Below are 16,638 nucleotides of genomic sequence, written 5' to 3'. Positions count from 1 at the left end.
TTTTCAGGTAGAGCTCCCCTCCCACCTGCTTTTCCACAAGGAAAAGCTCAGCAACAGTCTCCCACGTGATCTTTACAGTAAGTCATAATGATCACAACAGGACGCTTTAGCACGAGCTTCTTTGAGTTTACAAATAGGAAGAAGCATTTCCGAGCTAGGAGCTGGCGTCAGCAGCTCAGGCCCACAGCCTGATGAGTTAGGAAAAGGATTGGCACCTGATGTTTGAAGCATGTGCTGTAACTAGAGACCCTAACAATGAGGTTTGACATGCTGGACACCAGTCATTTCAGTCTGGGTCCAGACAGTGGCATGTTGGCTGAGGGAGTGAGAGAGAACACAAGTGTGTGTGTGCGCGCGCGCGCGTGCGTGCAAGAGAGAGAAAGAGAGAGGAAGAAAGTGTGTGTGGGAGACCGAGTGTGCATGAGTAAATGAGTGTGAGTTTGATCGTGTGTGGGAAAGAGTGCACGTGTGTGTGTCCATACATGTGTGTGCCCATCAAAGTGCAGTATGGCAGACCCCAGATCCTGGTAGATTATAAAAAGCCTCTTCCTTTCCTCCTCTCTTTCCTGTCCATGTCCCTGCTGGTGCTGAATGGAGGTGGAAACACTCACTCACTCGAGGAGGGAAGCTGCCCAGCGCACCTCCTGCAGGTGCTCAGCATCCAGCCCAGAGCAAAAACATTTATGCTACTCCTCGCTCTCCAAATCCGACAAGGCCCCTGCTTAAAAGCCCTTGCCCTCGGGGGTCAGAAGCCATTAGTAGCAGATTGTATGTCTTGCTGGAGTCCCCAGGTCCTTGGGAGAACCCATCTTGCTTCCCCATCAGGTAGGGGTGGGGAGGGGACCAGGGCAGGTCTGATCCTGGCTCCAGGCTCCTCCTGTTCTTCCTCCTGCTATCCTCACTCCCATCACCACCGCCAAGTTTCAACTCTGGGTGGAACCCAGAGGAGGACTCAGATGGTGGGCAGTACCTGGAATATGCTGGCTCCATAAGGCGTCCTCCAGGCGTTGAGAAGGTTATCTTTCCCAGTGCTCACGAACCACTTGCCTGCAGGTGGGATGCAAAGGCATAATCAGGTTGTAGCTCACTGCCCTCTAAAGCAAGACCAGCCCCAGACATGACCGGCTGCCACAGAAAAGCAGTGAGAACTGCTAACTAGTATGACTCTTCAATTTCGAGAGGCATTTTGCAAACGACTCGTGGATACCTGGAGAAGGCCTTTCTTTGAAATCCAGGGGGAGGGCTGGGCAGGGCTAGGATGGGAAAAGGTAGGATTTGAAGTTAATTGCAGTGATAACACTGCCCCGAAAGACTCTTGTTAAAGCCACTAAGATTGACTGGCCTTTCTAAATTCTACTACTAGAAGGCAGCGGGAAATACTGAACATATCCAAGCCCTGGGAGTCTGGAGACCTGGCTGAAGACAGCAGTCAGTGGGCGCTCTTCCTCCAAGCAGGCACTCGGCCAGGGCTCTACATGTGTTAAAGCTCTGTTGCTCCCTGAAAGCCATGAACACCATGCTATTCCCGACCAGAGAGGAAAATCCACTAGAGTTCAGAGAGGGTGAGATGTCCAAGACTGCACAGCTTGTCAGTGGAGGAGCAGACATTCCCATCCAAGGCTATCAGATGTCAAAGCCAGTGGTTGCAACCACCAAGAGGAACTGCCTGCACTGCTACTGTCCTGTTCCTTTGCCCCAAGCCTGCAAGAACTGGCTCTGGCCTAGTGTCCTGAGAGTTCAATAACTCATGGTGACATCTGCATCCGAGAAACAAGGATGGCGAACAAGATTACTAAAGGGTGCTGAAGGGGCACCAGCCCAGGGGTCAGGAGGCCTGGTTCCAGGGCCTGGTTCATTCTATAAGCTTTGGGCCCCTCTTCTGTCCTGTTGGCTCAGGCTGCCCTGGGCTCCCCACCCCACTCCATCAGGCCTGGGCCCATCCCAGGCTCACCGCAGTAGGCGAACTTGAGGGAGAGCACGCAGCTCTCGTGCAGGTGCAGCTGGTACTTGTCAGGCTTGGTGTGGTGCAGCACCTCCACGTTGCTGCTCTCCATGCCCACAGCCAGCCACTCCCCAGTGGGGCAGTAGCCCAGCGAGAAGATCTGCAGGCAGTGGGAGGGGAGACAGACTGAGCTCAGCATTCTTTGCCTCAAGAGGAGGGCGGCTCCCAAAGGTGCTGCTCAGGTCCTCTGAGGCTCAGGGTCCCTCCCTACCCACTCAATAACCCAGGAGTATGGGAGGTCATTTTCCATCCCCATTTTATAGGTGAGAAAGCACACACATTTTGCATTCAAAGTTACTCTGTCTCTGTGACTTTCGTCTTCCCTTAAGAAAAAACTGAGTTAAAAAAAAAGCCTACTAAAATATTAAACATTTAAGATTAAAATATTAAAGTGGGGAATGCAAATAAGAAATAATCATCCCTGGCATCTACTGAATGCTTTCTGTGAGTCAGGTTTATGGCTACGGTTTTTAGAGGGATCATTTCCGGTGCCCACATCAGACCTAGGAGGGTGCCACTATCATTTCCATCTTGTGAATGAGGACACCGAGGACAAAGTGCTCAATAGCAGCGGAGAAAGAAATCGAATTCCTACAGTTGGGCCAAAAGTGTCCAACCCCAAGGTCATCTCTGTCTGTTTCATTGCTGCTTCCTCCCAGAAGCCTTCCCAGATAGCTCAGGTTGGTCCCCAGTCTCTTGGCAATGGCTACTCTGTGAGGATCCCTTTGTCCCTGACCCAGCCACTGGGGCCCTGGAGGGAGGGAACACACTGCTCTTTGGGAAGGGAGGAGTCTTGGGCCGCACACCTGGGAAGTGAAGTCATGCTGCTGTAGCTGCCGGCCCTCCCGCAGGTCCCAGGAGCGCACCGTGTTGTCCAGGCCCCCTGTCCACAGTTTGGTGCCATCGTGGGAGATGTCTATGCAGCTGGCCCCGTCCGTGTGGCCCTGGAACTGCCTATGAAAGCCAAGCAGGGAAGAGGGTGAGCCCCGGGAACCACAGACTGCCAGGTGGCAGCCATCCCAGGGGCAGTCTGAGTAGAAGAGGAAACTGAGGCCCAGAAGAGTGCACTATGTACATGGTCCCTTAGCGAGCTTGCAGCAAAGCTAGCCCTGGCCTCTTTTCCAGTTCCACAGAAGGGTTTGCCCCGGGACATCTCCCCTGGGAAATGGAGGGTGAAAAGGGGATCTCACACCAGGCCTCCGAGACTGAATCCCTCCAGGGTGGGCCTCTGGAGAAGGTGGAGCTGCAGGCTCAGGAAGGCCCTGGGGAAGCTACGTGTGAGATGACTGATAAAGAGAATGCAGGGCCTCACTGCCTTTAGGACACAGCTCCTTAGCCCGCACTCCATGCGCCCTCAGTTTACCATCTTAATCTATCCGTTCACCCTGCATGAACTATGGGGCTGAGGCCATCCATGAACACGCTGAATAACACACACAGCCTATGTATAAAAGAGTCAGTTGGGCCAGGCACCCCGTCTGCCTTTGCACTGTAGCACAGTCAGAGGCAGATGCTCCATTGTCACTGTTTTACACAGGAAGAAACTGAGCCGCAGGGGTTCAGCTACTTGCACTAGGTCATAGTGAAGGCAGGATTCAAACCCAGCAGTTTTGCCTGAGGCTTGTCTAGCCACCACACGATGTGGCTTCCCAGTCAGGTCTCCCCAGTCTGGTCTCTCGGCCTCTGCTCCCAGCCTCTCTGCTTGCTCCACTAATCTGACCTCCACTTTCCCAGACAAGCTCTAGCTCCACTTTCTTCCCAGAGCCCTCTCCAAACTCCTGGGCCCAATGGCCCTCCCTCCTCTGTCCCTCGCATAAGGCAGGCGGAGCTGTCTTTTCACCTGTGCATCCCTCATCCCAATGATTATGCCCACCCCACAGCACCTCAGACAAGACCAAGGTCACAGCAAACAAGACCAGGCAGGATGGGTAAAAACTTCCCCAGGACGAGGCATTAATGCTCCCTCCTGCCGGCTCACCTGACCAGGGTCTGGTTGTGCAGGTCCCAGACAGCTATGTTCCCGTCGCTGCAGCAGGAGAAGCAGACTTTGGCATCAGGGCTGATGGCCAGGGCATAACAGGCGGGAGCCGAGGACGTCAGCTCGGCCTTGATGCGGGGCGTGGGCGAGGCCAGGTCCCAGATGGTGAGCGTGCTGGCCTCGCCGCCCACGATGAGCGTGCGCCCGTCAGGAAGCAGCTTGCAGGAGCGGATGTAATTGTCCCTGTTCTGGAGGGAGAAGGGGCAGGGCTGAGTGCTGCCTACTTCCCCTCGTGGGCACCAGGAGAGTCCTGTCCAGCAATACGGAGCACCCTCACCAGCCCTGCTTACAGCCTCCCCTACACCCAGCAGCTGCCTGGCTGTCCCCATTCCTCAAATTCACAAGCCTTTGATCTTTCATGAATACCAGGAGGTCAGTATCAGCCCCACACACAGAAGGCACAACTGGGGCTCAGAGAGGTTAGTCAGCTTGCCTAAAGTTGCTCAGCCCATATGATGCTGAGCCGGGCCCTGGGGCTCTCCCCTGTGGCCCAGGCTGCCCCATCCTCCTACACCAGCTGGAGGAGGCGCAGCGGCCCTGGGATTCTCACCAGGCAGTCCAGCTGGGAGATGGGGCTCTTGCTGCCTGGCTGGCTGATGTCCCAGATCTTCACGCAGCCCTTGCCACCTGTGTAGACGTGCCTCGTGGGGTTGCTGATGGTCACGGCACACACCACCTCCCCGTGGCTGAGCGTGTTAATCTGCCGGGCGTGCCTCGGGATGCCGGGGCCTGCCAGGGCGTCGTGGGGGAAGGGCACGGGCTGCATCTGCCCATCAGCGCTCACATGGAATGAGTACGCTCTGAAAAGGTGAGAACCGTCACTGCTGCCATCCACCCCGGCCCCTCAGAGTTCCCACAGGCCTGGCCCAGGTCACCTGCACCGCCCCCGACTGGCTGCCCTGCCTCCAAGCCCCTCTGCTCTGAAACCTTTCGAATCCAGTAACCCCATGTACTGGGAGGGCTCCACCAGGGTGGAGAGTGCTTAACAGACCAGCTTTGATTTTTATAGCCGGTTATATATCCTTGCTCCAAATCAGACCAGAAACCCACAGATGTCCTGGAATGCCCTTTCCCACGATCCATACATTCCCCCAACATGCCAACCCTGGAAAGGGCATGGCTGAAATGCCACCTCTTGCTTTAGGAGCCGGCGGTATTAGGGAAGGGATCTGCTTGCCCCTCCAATAGCAAATGGGAAAGTCCGTGTCAGAGTCGGTGGGAGCCAGCCTGGCCTGCCTGCTGTTTCAGGCTCTGGTGGGCGCCCTCTCAATCAGCATCTAGATTCTCGTGGACAATTAGAGGACTGTGTCAGGCAGTGTCTCCGCATTATCTGTAGGCTCAATCTTTCAGTTTCCTAGCAACCTGAGGAAGTGAAGGGCCAGGGAGAGTGTGCCCTCCAGGGGAGGAAAGCACTGCTGACAGGGAAGGGCCTGCTACCAGTGGCACTGGGGCCTTCCCAGCAGGTAGAGCCCAAAGGAGTTGGCAAGGCCCACCACAGCTCCAGGTGACTCGGTGAGGAGTGTTCCTTCTCTCCCAGCCCAGTGGCCATGTACTTAGCTAACCCCATGGCTCCTCTGTTGGAGGGAGCTTCTGTGGGTGCTGAGAAGCATGGCTTGACTACAGTTTTCTGGGGTTGCAACCAGGCCTCAGTGCCTCCAGAGGGACAGATACCTTTCCAAAGGGACATGCACCAGGGCAAACTCTGGGGATGACGTGTGTTGTTGCGGGGGGGTGGGTAGAGTGCTCTCTCCTGCCCACCCTACAAAGCATGCAGTAAGTATAGCCAAAGCTTACGGTTTTCCTCCAGGAATGGAGGCCAGGCTTGAGGGGAGGCCTGTGGCCCGCATGGGGGGGTGAGGGTCAAAACCAACCTGTAAAGCAAGGCAAGACAGCCCTCCATCAGCCGTGTTGCCACACACCCCCACCCCTGCCTCCTCCACCACCTACCCCGGGGTCCTACCTGCATGGCTCTGCCACTTTATAACCCAAGAGACAAGCTGAGCAGAGCAGAGCCCATTGATTCAGAGGAGACACAGGCCCAGGAAGGCCCGTGGCAGAGAGCGGGTGACAGTGTGTAGACCCCACTCTGAACCAGCATCCTCCCTGTTCTGCAAGGCAGAGCTGGCCCTGCCCTACTTCTTTCCTCTCCTGTGGTCCTAGTGGGCCTGCCAGTGGAGAGGAGGCCACCCAAGGTCCAGGAGGTAAAAAGGAAAACTGTGTCCTAAAAAAGGGCCCCTCTCTCCGCCAACCCTAACTACTCTTCTTTTTCTTTTTATTTTTTGAGATGCAGTCTTGCTCTGTAGCCCAAGCTGGAATACAGTGGCGCAATCTTGGCTCACTGCAACCTCCACCTCCCGGGTTCAAGGGATTCTTCTGCCTCTACCTCCCGAATAGCGCCTGCCACCACACCCAGCTAATTTTTGTATTTTTAGTAGAGACAGACTTTCATCATGTTGGCTGGCCAGGCTAGTCTGGATCTCCTGACCTCAGGTGATCCACCCGCCTTGGCCTCCCAAAGTACTAGGATTACTGAGCCACCGTGCCAGGCCCCTAACTCTTATTATTCATTCACCACAATAGAAAGTCTTGTAACAACCAGTCCCATCTATGAGACCCCTACTCCATGAACATCACCTGACTCGCCCTGGGATTCCCACCCCCCAGAGCTGGGAAAGGCAGATGTCAGCCCCGTTTTGCAGACTGAAAGGGAGGCTGCCTTGCGTGAGGTCACAGGGCAGTTCATAGGCCAGTGGGGGATGGAACCCAGGTCTGCTGGCCCCAAAGTGTGTGCCCTTCCAGCTAAGTCTCAATTGTTTCCGATATAGGTTCTCCCTACAGGGTCAGCTGCCTGGCCTCGAGACCCTGAGGGGCCCCCAGGCCCCCTTTGGCATGTGGAGAGCACCCCTCCAACCCCCACCAGCTCCCCACACCGCGCCCAGTCCCCAAGAAAGGAGCCAAAAGGTCTACGTACAGCTCCAAAGCTCACCATTGGCGATCGGCCGTAAGCAGCGGCTGCAGCAGCGGCGGCGGCACTCATCTGGGGTGGGATGTTGTGCAGGCTGGCGTAGGCGCCAGGACTGGTGAGGGAGCCGTTCATCTCGTGGTGGCTCATCATGGCGAAGGGCGCTGCATAGGAGCTGGTGATGGAGATGGGCGTGCGCAGAGCCGAGGCTGCGAGGGGGTGAGCATCAGGGAGGTGGGCCTAAGGGTGATTGGGACATGGCCACGGCCACCTCACCCAGCAACAACCCTCCCTGCATTCTTAAGCTGCCTGCTCCAGGCAGTCCTCTCAGACTGAACCCACCCAACTGGGATCCCTGCCTTCAGAGCCAAAGAAACTTAGAGCTTGGCAGATGCACCCACCTGTTTTTACAGAGCAGGATATGGAGGTCCAAATGGGCTTGCATAGAGCCTCATTGTACTAATGACAGGGGTGGGAACAGAGCTTGGGAGCCCTGACCTGTCTGATGCTGTTTTCCTATGTCTGGCCCAGCAGGGGCCCCAGACACCCTGGTGTCACCTCCTCCTCAAATCTGACCGTGAAGTCCCCAAGGGCAGGCCCTGGGAGACACTGCCTGTGCTCTATCCCATGGGTGTGTGTGACTCCTGCCCTGACCAGGGGCAGACCCCCTCCCCCCAATCAGATCAACCCAGCCCATGGTGCCTACCCATTATACCTATCGGGTCCATGCCTGGAGGTTTACCCGGCATCGACCTGAGCCCTGGGGTCGTGCTGGTGCCTGGAGTTGGGGCGTCGTTCCTTGGGGTTGGTGTGTTGGACTTGAGCCCAGGGGTAGAGGATTTGTCGTTCTGAAGAGGGGAGATGCACAACAAGGGAGGCCATGAGGCTTCCACTCTCCTAGGAGCCGGGCACAACTGGTGCCAGTCCCAACATGAAGCCCTGAGCCAGCCCCGTAGGAAGCTTCTGCCGAACAGCCTCTCAATCCTTACCCAACCTTGTTTGGCAGGGACTGGGGTGATCACTCCTATTTTACAGATGTAGCAACCAAGGCTCAGAAAATGTTAACTCATTAGCCCAGGCCCAGCAGGTAAACCTGGGCCAATCACCCATCCAGCTTCTTCCACTCCACCCCTCTGCCCGCCAATTGGCACCACCCCAGCTCTGGTCCCTGCCACTCCCTTTCCATTCCCTTCCACCCAGACCCCACATACATGACCAAGGTCTTTGGTCTTGGAGGAAGGTGTGCTACTGGAGGAGGCCACCGAGGCGGGGCTGGTGGGGGCATCCTTTTTCAGGCTACGGGCCTTGTCCAGCCCATTTTCAGGAGGGGAGTGTGCCGGGCTGACCCGGGGCGTTGCGGGGTCCTGAAAACACAAGTGATGCAGAGATGCACTGAAAGCAACAGCCAGCCTTGAGGCTCCCCTGCTCTGGGAGTGGGAAGGGAGAGGGCATGGGTGTGGGAAGAAGAGCTTGGCTCAAAGACTGGGGGTCCCACAGTGAGGGGAAACTAACTCTTAACCATCTGGTCCAACTGAGGCCTGGGGAGGGTGGAAGGGTGATCTGCCCAATGTCAAACACAAGTTCAGGACTTCAATCAGCCTGCCTGGGTTTGGCCGAGTGTAGATGCTCTCCAGCTCCTCCTTCTCAGGCCCCTGAGGCTGAGCCCCTAGGGGGATGGAGGGTCACTCACAGGGAATAGAAGATGGCCCCTATCTGGGATCTTTGGGGGTGTCTCTCTGGAGACACATTGCAGGTGGCCCTCAGGGCCCATAAATGCCTGGACACCATGCAGCAAAGCCCTGCCCTGCTCCTCTTGACCCCCTGAGACCCCAAGACTGGAGGCCTTGTCTCCCTGCTCAGGCTGCCAGCAATATTAAAACAGACGGAAGAGATCCCACCCTGGGGAGGAATAATCCCAAACCATCTCAAACCAAGAGCCCCCTTGTGACCAGGCCTGCCCATACCTCATTGGAAACATCCACCACCAGATCATCACTCTTGTCCCCATCACTGTCCTGCAGCCAAGGGAGAAGCCAAATGGTAAGAGGCCACACTTTCCCCACCCGACTGGGCCCAAACCACCCTATCCTTCTACTGGCCAGGACATGACGCCAGGCCAAACTCCAAAGTCCATGCTTTCTACTCCAGCCCTGCCCTTCCACAGGCTCCACTCCAGCTCAACACGGTCTCCCTGTGAAGCTGTCCCCTAGCCCAGCCCCTAGGTTACTCCACTCCTGTGCCCACTGGGCAGCCACACTGACACCCACCCCATCATAACAGTTCTAAGCCCCTGCCCCCACAGCCTGCCTTTCTGCTTCTCTCTGAAGCCAGAAGCTTCTTCCCAGCTGGTTTTACATTCACCACCCTTCACAGTCAGTGTGCTGCTCTCACCTGGTCACTCCCCCCGCTCCGCGTGGGATAGTGACTTGCCTTCTCTCCCAGAAACACAGCTGAGTGCCCTTTGGGTGTGCAATGTGCCCAAAGCCACACAGCAGCCATGTAGCTGAAGAGGGCTGGGTGCAAGACTGTGGAGGCCCTGCATCATATCCTCCCTTTCCCTCTGTCCCAGCTCTCAGCCCTGCACAGCCTGGCACAGGGGAAACACAACAGCCATGCTTCCACTAGGGTCTCATGTGCCGGGGGCATCCCATTAAAAGGCTAATAAAAGACATGACTGGGTGGCCAAGTGAGTGCATGCCTGGGGCCGACTGAGAGGACTGTAGGGTCCACATTTTGCGGGGCGTCGGGAGCAGCTCCTTAGAGCCAAGTGGGATTCTGGCAGCACCGTGACAGCAGCATGGGGTTGTTGGCCCATCTGTGGGAAGAGACCCCATGAAGGCCAGGACGACCTCCCTGTCCACCTTCGCCCTAGAGTGGCTCACACGCTCACAGTGTGTGAACTTCACCCTAGCCCCTTCCCCACCCTGCCCTCCTCAATGGGGCCACCTATTGCCACCTGTGCTTCTCTGACTCGCTGCCAGCCATAAGAGGACCCTGGCCACAGCCTGGGCCCTGCAGACACCCCCTGCCCTACCCAACAGAAACCCCAGTGGCGCCACGGCCCCTCAGACGTACATATCGGCTCAAGCTGTCCTTCTCCTCCGCCTTCCGCTTCTTGGCTTCCATGCTGTAGTCCGCAGAGCCCCGGTGCTTTTCACTGGCCCGGAGGCTTTCCGAGGGTGACACAGAGTTATTCTGGAAGGAAGAAGAGGGTTTGGGGTTAAAACTTTCTGCTGTATATAACAACTCCCACATCCACACACTGCTAAGTGCAGGTGACAGGGAGGTCGGAGGAGGGAAGAGAAGCTAAACTCCTCTCTGCCCTGCAGATCGTGGCTCCATCAGAGCCTTGCCAGGGAAGCCTTCCCCACTCCCCAGACTGAGTTCCCAGGCAGATGCCCTGGGAGCACCCCCAATTCTCTTTTGCAGCTCTGCACTGCTATTAAATAATTAACCCTGCAGTGAGCCGTCTGCCTTCTGGCCTGTGAGACTACACTCCGTGAGGGCGAGGGTCACCTGGGTCTCGTTCACCACCCATCTCGAGCCTGCCGCACTCATTTGCTCAAAGGAGGGGTAAGTGGAATTTGCACTGAGTCTTGTAAGACGGATCCGAGCTGACAGGCGGGGGCCATGAGCAATACTTCATTTGCTGAGCCCGACAGGAATGGGGAGACTGATAGGGAAGGAGGGTGTCAGGCAGCCACCAACTTCCCAGTGGAGATGAGCAGCTGAGCATTCGGTGTGAACACCCCCGCCTCCACGGCAAGGCTGTCAGCAACTCTGGAGAAACACCAGGGTTGTGAAGAAACAGAAATGCCACGTCATGAAGCCTCCCCTCTGACAGAGACAGGAAAAGGCACAAGGCCAGGGACAGTCACCGCCTCCGTAGCCATTACCAAGTGGAGACCCCAAGAGGTTGGTGAATGTGTCCAAGCTCCCCTAGCAGAAGGTGGCACAAAGGGAACCTCAAATTTTCATGAGTTCTCCCTCAACTACAAAGCAAATGAGGATGAGAAGCCTTTGGGATGGGAGGCCTGGGAAGAGGGAAGATGACGGAGCAGTCCTGGGGGTTGATAGTGGTCAGAAATCACCATGTGGCTGTTACCACCGAGCTGGGGAGCAGGGAGGGAAGTGCTACTGGCAAAACACCTGCCAGCAAACCTCTGTGTCCAAAGAATAACATCAGGACCAATGCTCCTCTACAATATTGGTGAGGTTTACTCCTTCCTAAGAGCCCAAACTTTACCTTCACCCACCCACCAATTTCCAAGCAGCTGCCCTGGGTCAGGTCTGGTGCTGCAGGCCAGGAGTGGCAGAAAGAACGAGACACAATCCCTGCCCTCCAAGGCGGCTATGGTCCAGTTATGATGGAGCTGGAAGAAAAGGACAGGCCATCCTGGGTCCCAGTCCCCATGCAACACAGGAGGTCACATGGAGACACAGAGGGACATCTGTTCAGAAGAGAAGAGCATCAGAAGGCAAGTGGAATGAGGCTTCACTTCTCTTCTCCACGTTCTCAGAGGCCAAGGGTGGCTCAGGGGCAAGGGCCACTTGGAGGGAACAGAGCTGGGCAGTATTTGGTGGGAACAGTGCAGCAACCAGCCTCAGAACTTAATTTCCTTTCCTAAGCCGGTTTCTAGGCAGCCCTTCCCTGCCAAGTTTCTGCCTGAAGCAAATTAAAATGGCAGAGTTATCAAGCCTTGAAGAAAAAATGGAGGTTATAATGGAACTGCAGCTCAACCTTCCCCACAGCCGTGCAGGAGCGGCGGCGATGCGCGCACAGCCGCAATTCAATTAGCTGCTGCAATCGCCGGCAGAAAAATCACCGTCATTTCATTTCATTTCCTCTGACGGTGGCGGCCACCCTGTGCTAAGCAGAAATGCTTCCAGCCCCTCGCACTGGCTGCCCCTTGCGGGCGGGCGGGCAGGGGAGGGGGTGTGCGGCTGCTCGTGTTTCTCCTTGCGACCCGGTGCTCGGCTCGGGAGAACAGCGAGCTCTTTCTTCTCATGCAGTCAGGCTGAAAACCCTCGCCGCTACCGGAGAGTCATGTCAGGCATTTAGCGGCATCGATCCAGCCCGCCTCTGGCTGGCAGGCGGCCAAAAAACTAAGTATTTTTTATTGCTTCGGCTAGGCAAGGAAATATGAATGAAGCTACCTCTAATTGGACTCCAGACTAACCCCTCTGGGACAGCTTCCAGCCCGTCCCCCATCCCCCCTCCCACTCTGACACAGCCTTGCCCTTCCTGCCGTAGGCCTCATCTGTTGACAACCTGGTTTCCAAAGCCTGATTATTTCAGTCTACACCGCCCCTGACACCATCACCACACCACATGCCATGCGCACAGCCTCAGCCCTGAGCTGCCCACTGCTGCCTCTGCCCTGCATCTTGATTCATTCCCATTGGAGTTTCCTGTGGCCCATGTGTGCCATGCCTGAACCTCAGTAAGCATGGTAAAGAGCCCAGTTCTTGGGGGTTCCCAGAGAGGGTCTTTTAGCAGAAAACTTTCACAGATGAGGCACAAAGCCAGAAGCCAACAGGGATGAGGATGAGGTAAAGACTCATGCTCTTTAGAGAGTGCTGGCCTTCCCACTCCCCCTCCAGTTCCACTGCCGTGGGTCCCTGCTAGCCAGCTAATCTGGATCCTCAGTCAAGTTATCATGGGTCTTCCTAAACAAAGCTGAGAGGGTGGCCAAGCAGGAATTATTCCCATGGTATAGATAAGGAAACTGACGCTCTGAGAGGCCAAGAGAACTACGCAGGGTCTCATAAAGCTGGGACCAGACCTCAGCCTTAAAATGTCCAATCCAGTCCTCCTTCTATCTAAGCAAACTGCCTCTCCAAAAATGCCACTGTTACAGGATCAGTACGGAGGCAGTGAACATGGATTTTCAGCTTCAATGACTCCTCTTTTAGGTACCTAGCCATTCCTCAGTCCAAATGTGGTCCTGGATTTCTGAGCATATAGGCAGGGTTAGAGGCGACGCCAGCCTCACTGTCAATGGGAGGTTTAAAAAGTCAGCCTGGGTTGGGGGAGGGCCAGGAAGGGAAGGAGGGCTGGACTGGAGAGAGCTGCCCAAGGAAGCTGCTGTCTAGATGGTTAGTTAACTGCCTGACCTTCCAAGTCCTACTTAACACGAGGTAATAACCAAAGCCATCCTAACAGATTAGATGGCCCCAGATACAAGGACGGCGATGAGGAATAAAATAGCTTTGCTAATCGCTGGAGGATTTTTTTTATCCAGACTCCACTGCGCTTATTCAGAAGGCTTATTCACTTGAAACAGAACCTCGGAGCCTCAGTGTGATCAGAAAGATTTACAACAAATCTCAGAGCTGGCAGACACGCAGGCGGCCTGGCCTTAATGCTTGCTTGCTAGCACTTTCTTAAATCGAGTGAAAGCCCAGAGCAGGGAGAAACTGCAGGCGTTTGAAGGGAATGAGGTGGATTCAAGATGATACAGAGGCACCCTAGCTGGGGGGTGGGTAAGAACCTTGGCCCTCAACATGGGACACTTCGGTCCTTAGACCTGGGTTTAGCCCAGAGACTCTACAAAGCCCCTTGCAATGGAAGACCCAGGGCTGGTCAGCTGACCTCTCAGAGTATCACCTCTCATAAGAAAGGGAGTTAGAGCTCATTTTGCCCAAGCTCTTCATTTGACAAATGGCAGACCTAAAGCCTGGAGAGATGAAGGGCTTCCACAACTGAAGGTCACTCTCAACAGGTGACGACAGCAGCTCCCATTTTATTACAGTAACTACCCCTCACCCTGCCACTACCACCACTGGCTCTGGACTAAGACATCAGCACTGAAGCCAGGTCTCCTAGCTCGGCAAGAGTAAACAAACAACAAAACCCCCAGTTTCAACACACAGAGCAGAACCGGGAACCCGGAAGCCAGCTTTGGACACCAACTGACTGGTCTCAGGCCCATGATTCTGGGAGCCCCAAGTTCCACCTCCTCCCAGCACCCAAACACCCCTCTGGGTTCCAGAGTGCCAACACTTACCGCACTGGATTCTCTCTCTTTGGGGAAGGAAGGCCAGGACAGGAGGAAGGTCAGGCACCCCAAGACAAAAACACAAAAAAGAAAGGAAAAAGGTCAGTCTAAGTCCAGCTGGCTTTTGTGATTTGCTAGTGCACTGGTTTTTAAATGGGCAGAAGGCCTGGATCGCTGTCTCTGTGGATCAGCCAAGGTAGGACCATTAGGTGGCGTTTCTTGGTTTGGAAATTCGCCACCCAAATTCCAGTGCTGCCCCCACCCCTCCAGTCCCCAGGGTGGGGAAGGGAGGCCTTTGAGCCAGTTCTTCCTGTCATGCCAAAGGGCACCAAGTTTACTCTTTAGCAGACTAGGGGTCTTAAGACCACAAGCTTGGGAAGGATCATGCCATACAAAATACCAGCAGGACCTGGGAGTTAAGAACTTTATTGTAAAAAAAAAAAAAAAAAAAAGGAATTTAGGAGTGGTTTCTTTAATTTTGTTTTTGAAATTAAAACCATTCTCTGATTCTTTGTCAGGATACCCCTAAAAGCTGAAGCCTCTGATAATTTTCCCAGCTAAGCACTAGCTCCCCAGTTCTCCTATCTGTTGTGCAGAGGTCCCTCTTCCTCTACCAAAAGGACCATCCCACTGTGAGACAAAAAAATGTAGCCTCCAGTTCTCGGGACCGGCTACCACCCTGTGGCCTGGGCCAAGGCAGGATGGTGACATTCCAGGTCCCCAGTGCTCAGAAGGTGTTGGCTACGTGCCCTGGTAAATACCGTATCTAAGGGCAGAGTGCATTTGGCACCAGTTTTTGAAAAGAGCCTCCCAGGGAGCCAGGCGTTTCTCTTTTCTGATCCAATGAACCACTCTTGAGGCCACGTTCGGTGCAGCTTCCTGGGTCCTCATGGTAAGGGCTCACAGAGGGTCAGGGAACAAGTTCTGACTCCAAGTCAATGTGATCTCTTGCTGGGGTGTACACTACTCCCACTTACAGGCAGCCAGCTAACAAACCTTTACCTGAGCACTGACTGTGCACCTTTCCCAGGTTTCTGCATTGGTGAGATGTAGATGTAAGGAAAACACCCAAGAACTTGGCCCCTGTCCTAGGGAACTAATGATCATGGTAAGCATAAGACATTTTCCAGGGGTAGAATATAAGAGAACAGTAACAAGGACTTAGCTTTGGCATCCCAACTCTTAAACTCTTATGAGAACTTGAAAAAGGCCCCTAATCTGACCAGGAAGGCATCCTGAAGGGGTGGACTGGGGCTGGCCCCTGAAGGCCAGGCATAGGTGTCGTAGGAAGATGGGAGGGAGCTCCAGATGAACAGACAGGGTTTTCAGGACAGGAAATACCAGGTCTACACCAAGGATTAGGAAAAGGTGCATGGGATGCAGATGGCGCTGGCTTCCATGCACCAAGTATTCAACAGATGGCTCCAAATCCTTGGTAACTCCTGGTCCTAGGGCGACAGCACTTGCTGGGTCCACTCACTGTGAGGCCTATGAGTGCCCATGCCCAGCCTTGCCCCACCCCACCCTCTGCCCCAGCCCAGCCGCACCTCTGTGATCGAGTTCATGGTGGTTCTTCTCATCCTTCACCGTCAGATGGGCCTGGCTGCCCAGGGCACCCAATGCCAGCAGCCCGGAGCTGCTCCCTGTCACTGGGGGTATTCCTGGAGGCTGGAGACCTGACGGGTGGGGTGGCAACTGGACCGGGGGGCCGTGTGTGGCATGGGAGAGGTGCTGCGCCTGGAGCTGCTGCTGCTGCAATGAAGTTGGTGGTGAGTACAGCTGAGCTGGGGAGGGCAGGGGAGGCGTGGCCACCTCAGGAGGGAGGGAGGGAGTGGCTCTTCCCATTCTTCTTGCTCCTTCATTGGGTGGGTGGTAGGAGGTAGCACCCCCAAAACCTTTGCCCCCAGCTCAGTCCACATGAATGTCTCGCTGAAGGAAGTCTGTTAATAGACTGCAATGTAAAGATTTACATCTTCAAGCACCCCCCAACCCGTTGTACCCCAGTTTCAGGAAGAATTTCTCAATATTTGTTTCCAAGCCTGAGATAAATAATGCATGCATCAAAAAACCATAGAGTCATGGGGTTCCCTCTGAGTAGAGAGGGATCCATTTTTAAGCTCACAGCCCTGGCAGTGTTTGCTCATGCATACATGCCTTCAGCATTAGCTGCCGGCATCTCCTACCCTGAGGCTGGACTCTGGGGAAGTCTCCTTATTTCTTAGGAACTCCAAGCCTGCCTTACAGAGCAGGGGCAGGACAGGTCATCACAGCAAAGGCCCCAGAGCCAGATAAGCTGGAGGCCAGTGGAATGAGAGCTAATGTCACCGGACATCAGTGGACAACGGGGTAACTGGAAGAGTGGAGGCTTTGGAACTAGACAGACCAGGATTGGAATCTCAACTCTGGCACTTCCTAGCTGTGGCCTGGGGCAGGTTACCTCAAGTCTTGGACCTCAAATTTCCTCATCTGTAAAGGGGGAAAGCAGCAGACCCCAGAGGATTATTGTAAGATAATGTTTGCAGCAGCTCACGGCACACAGCTACTAAGCCTCATGGCAGCAGCTAACATTTACAAAGAGTTTTAAATGGATTCCTGAACCCTTCTAAAAACTTGCCATGCAGCAAGTCAGTATTAT

At 55.0% G+C, this 16,638-nt stretch overlaps 1 protein-coding gene across 18 annotated transcripts in view; it reads right to left on the bottom strand.

Annotated features, from left to right (window-relative positions):
• Window positions 1-16,638, bottom strand: part of TLE3 (TLE family member 3, transcriptional corepressor) — a 50,825-nt gene that overhangs the window by 2,569 nt on the left and 31,618 nt on the right. For 2 of the 18 annotated variants that reach the window (XM_033189557.1, XM_033189561.1), the window contains exons 7-19: window positions 15,551-15,755; window positions 14,013-14,029; window positions 10,078-10,197; window positions 8,967-9,017; window positions 8,214-8,366; window positions 7,709-7,850; window positions 7,012-7,211; window positions 5,835-5,911; window positions 4,591-4,840; window positions 3,981-4,228; window positions 2,809-2,956; window positions 1,952-2,102; window positions 971-1,047 (exon numbers count right to left, since the gene is read on the bottom strand). In XM_033189557.1, coding sequence (XP_033045448.1) covers window positions 971-1,047; window positions 1,952-2,102; window positions 2,809-2,956; window positions 3,981-4,228; window positions 4,591-4,840; window positions 5,835-5,911; window positions 7,012-7,211; window positions 7,709-7,850; window positions 8,214-8,366; window positions 8,967-9,017; window positions 10,078-10,197; window positions 14,013-14,029; window positions 15,551-15,755 — 1,839 coding nt within the window. Of the gene's footprint in view, window positions 1-970; window positions 1,048-1,951; window positions 2,103-2,808; window positions 2,957-3,976; window positions 4,229-4,590; window positions 4,841-5,834; window positions 5,912-7,011; window positions 7,212-7,708; window positions 7,851-8,213; window positions 8,367-8,966; window positions 9,018-10,077; window positions 10,198-14,012; window positions 14,030-15,550; window positions 15,756-16,638 lie in introns of those variants that run through there. The other 16 variants (XM_033189559.1, XM_033189564.1, XM_033189560.1 and 13 more) reach the window with 11 other exon arrangements.

Source organism: Trachypithecus francoisi, unplaced genomic scaffold, assembly GCF_009764315.1.
Source record: "Trachypithecus francoisi isolate TF-2019V2 unplaced genomic scaffold, Tfra_2.0 Lachesis_group3, whole genome shotgun sequence".
Taxonomy (NCBI): Eukaryota; Metazoa; Chordata; class Mammalia; order Primates; family Cercopithecidae; genus Trachypithecus; species Trachypithecus francoisi.
The sequence above is the reverse complement of the archived record's forward strand: the minus strand, read 5'-3'. Positions and strand labels throughout refer to the sequence as shown.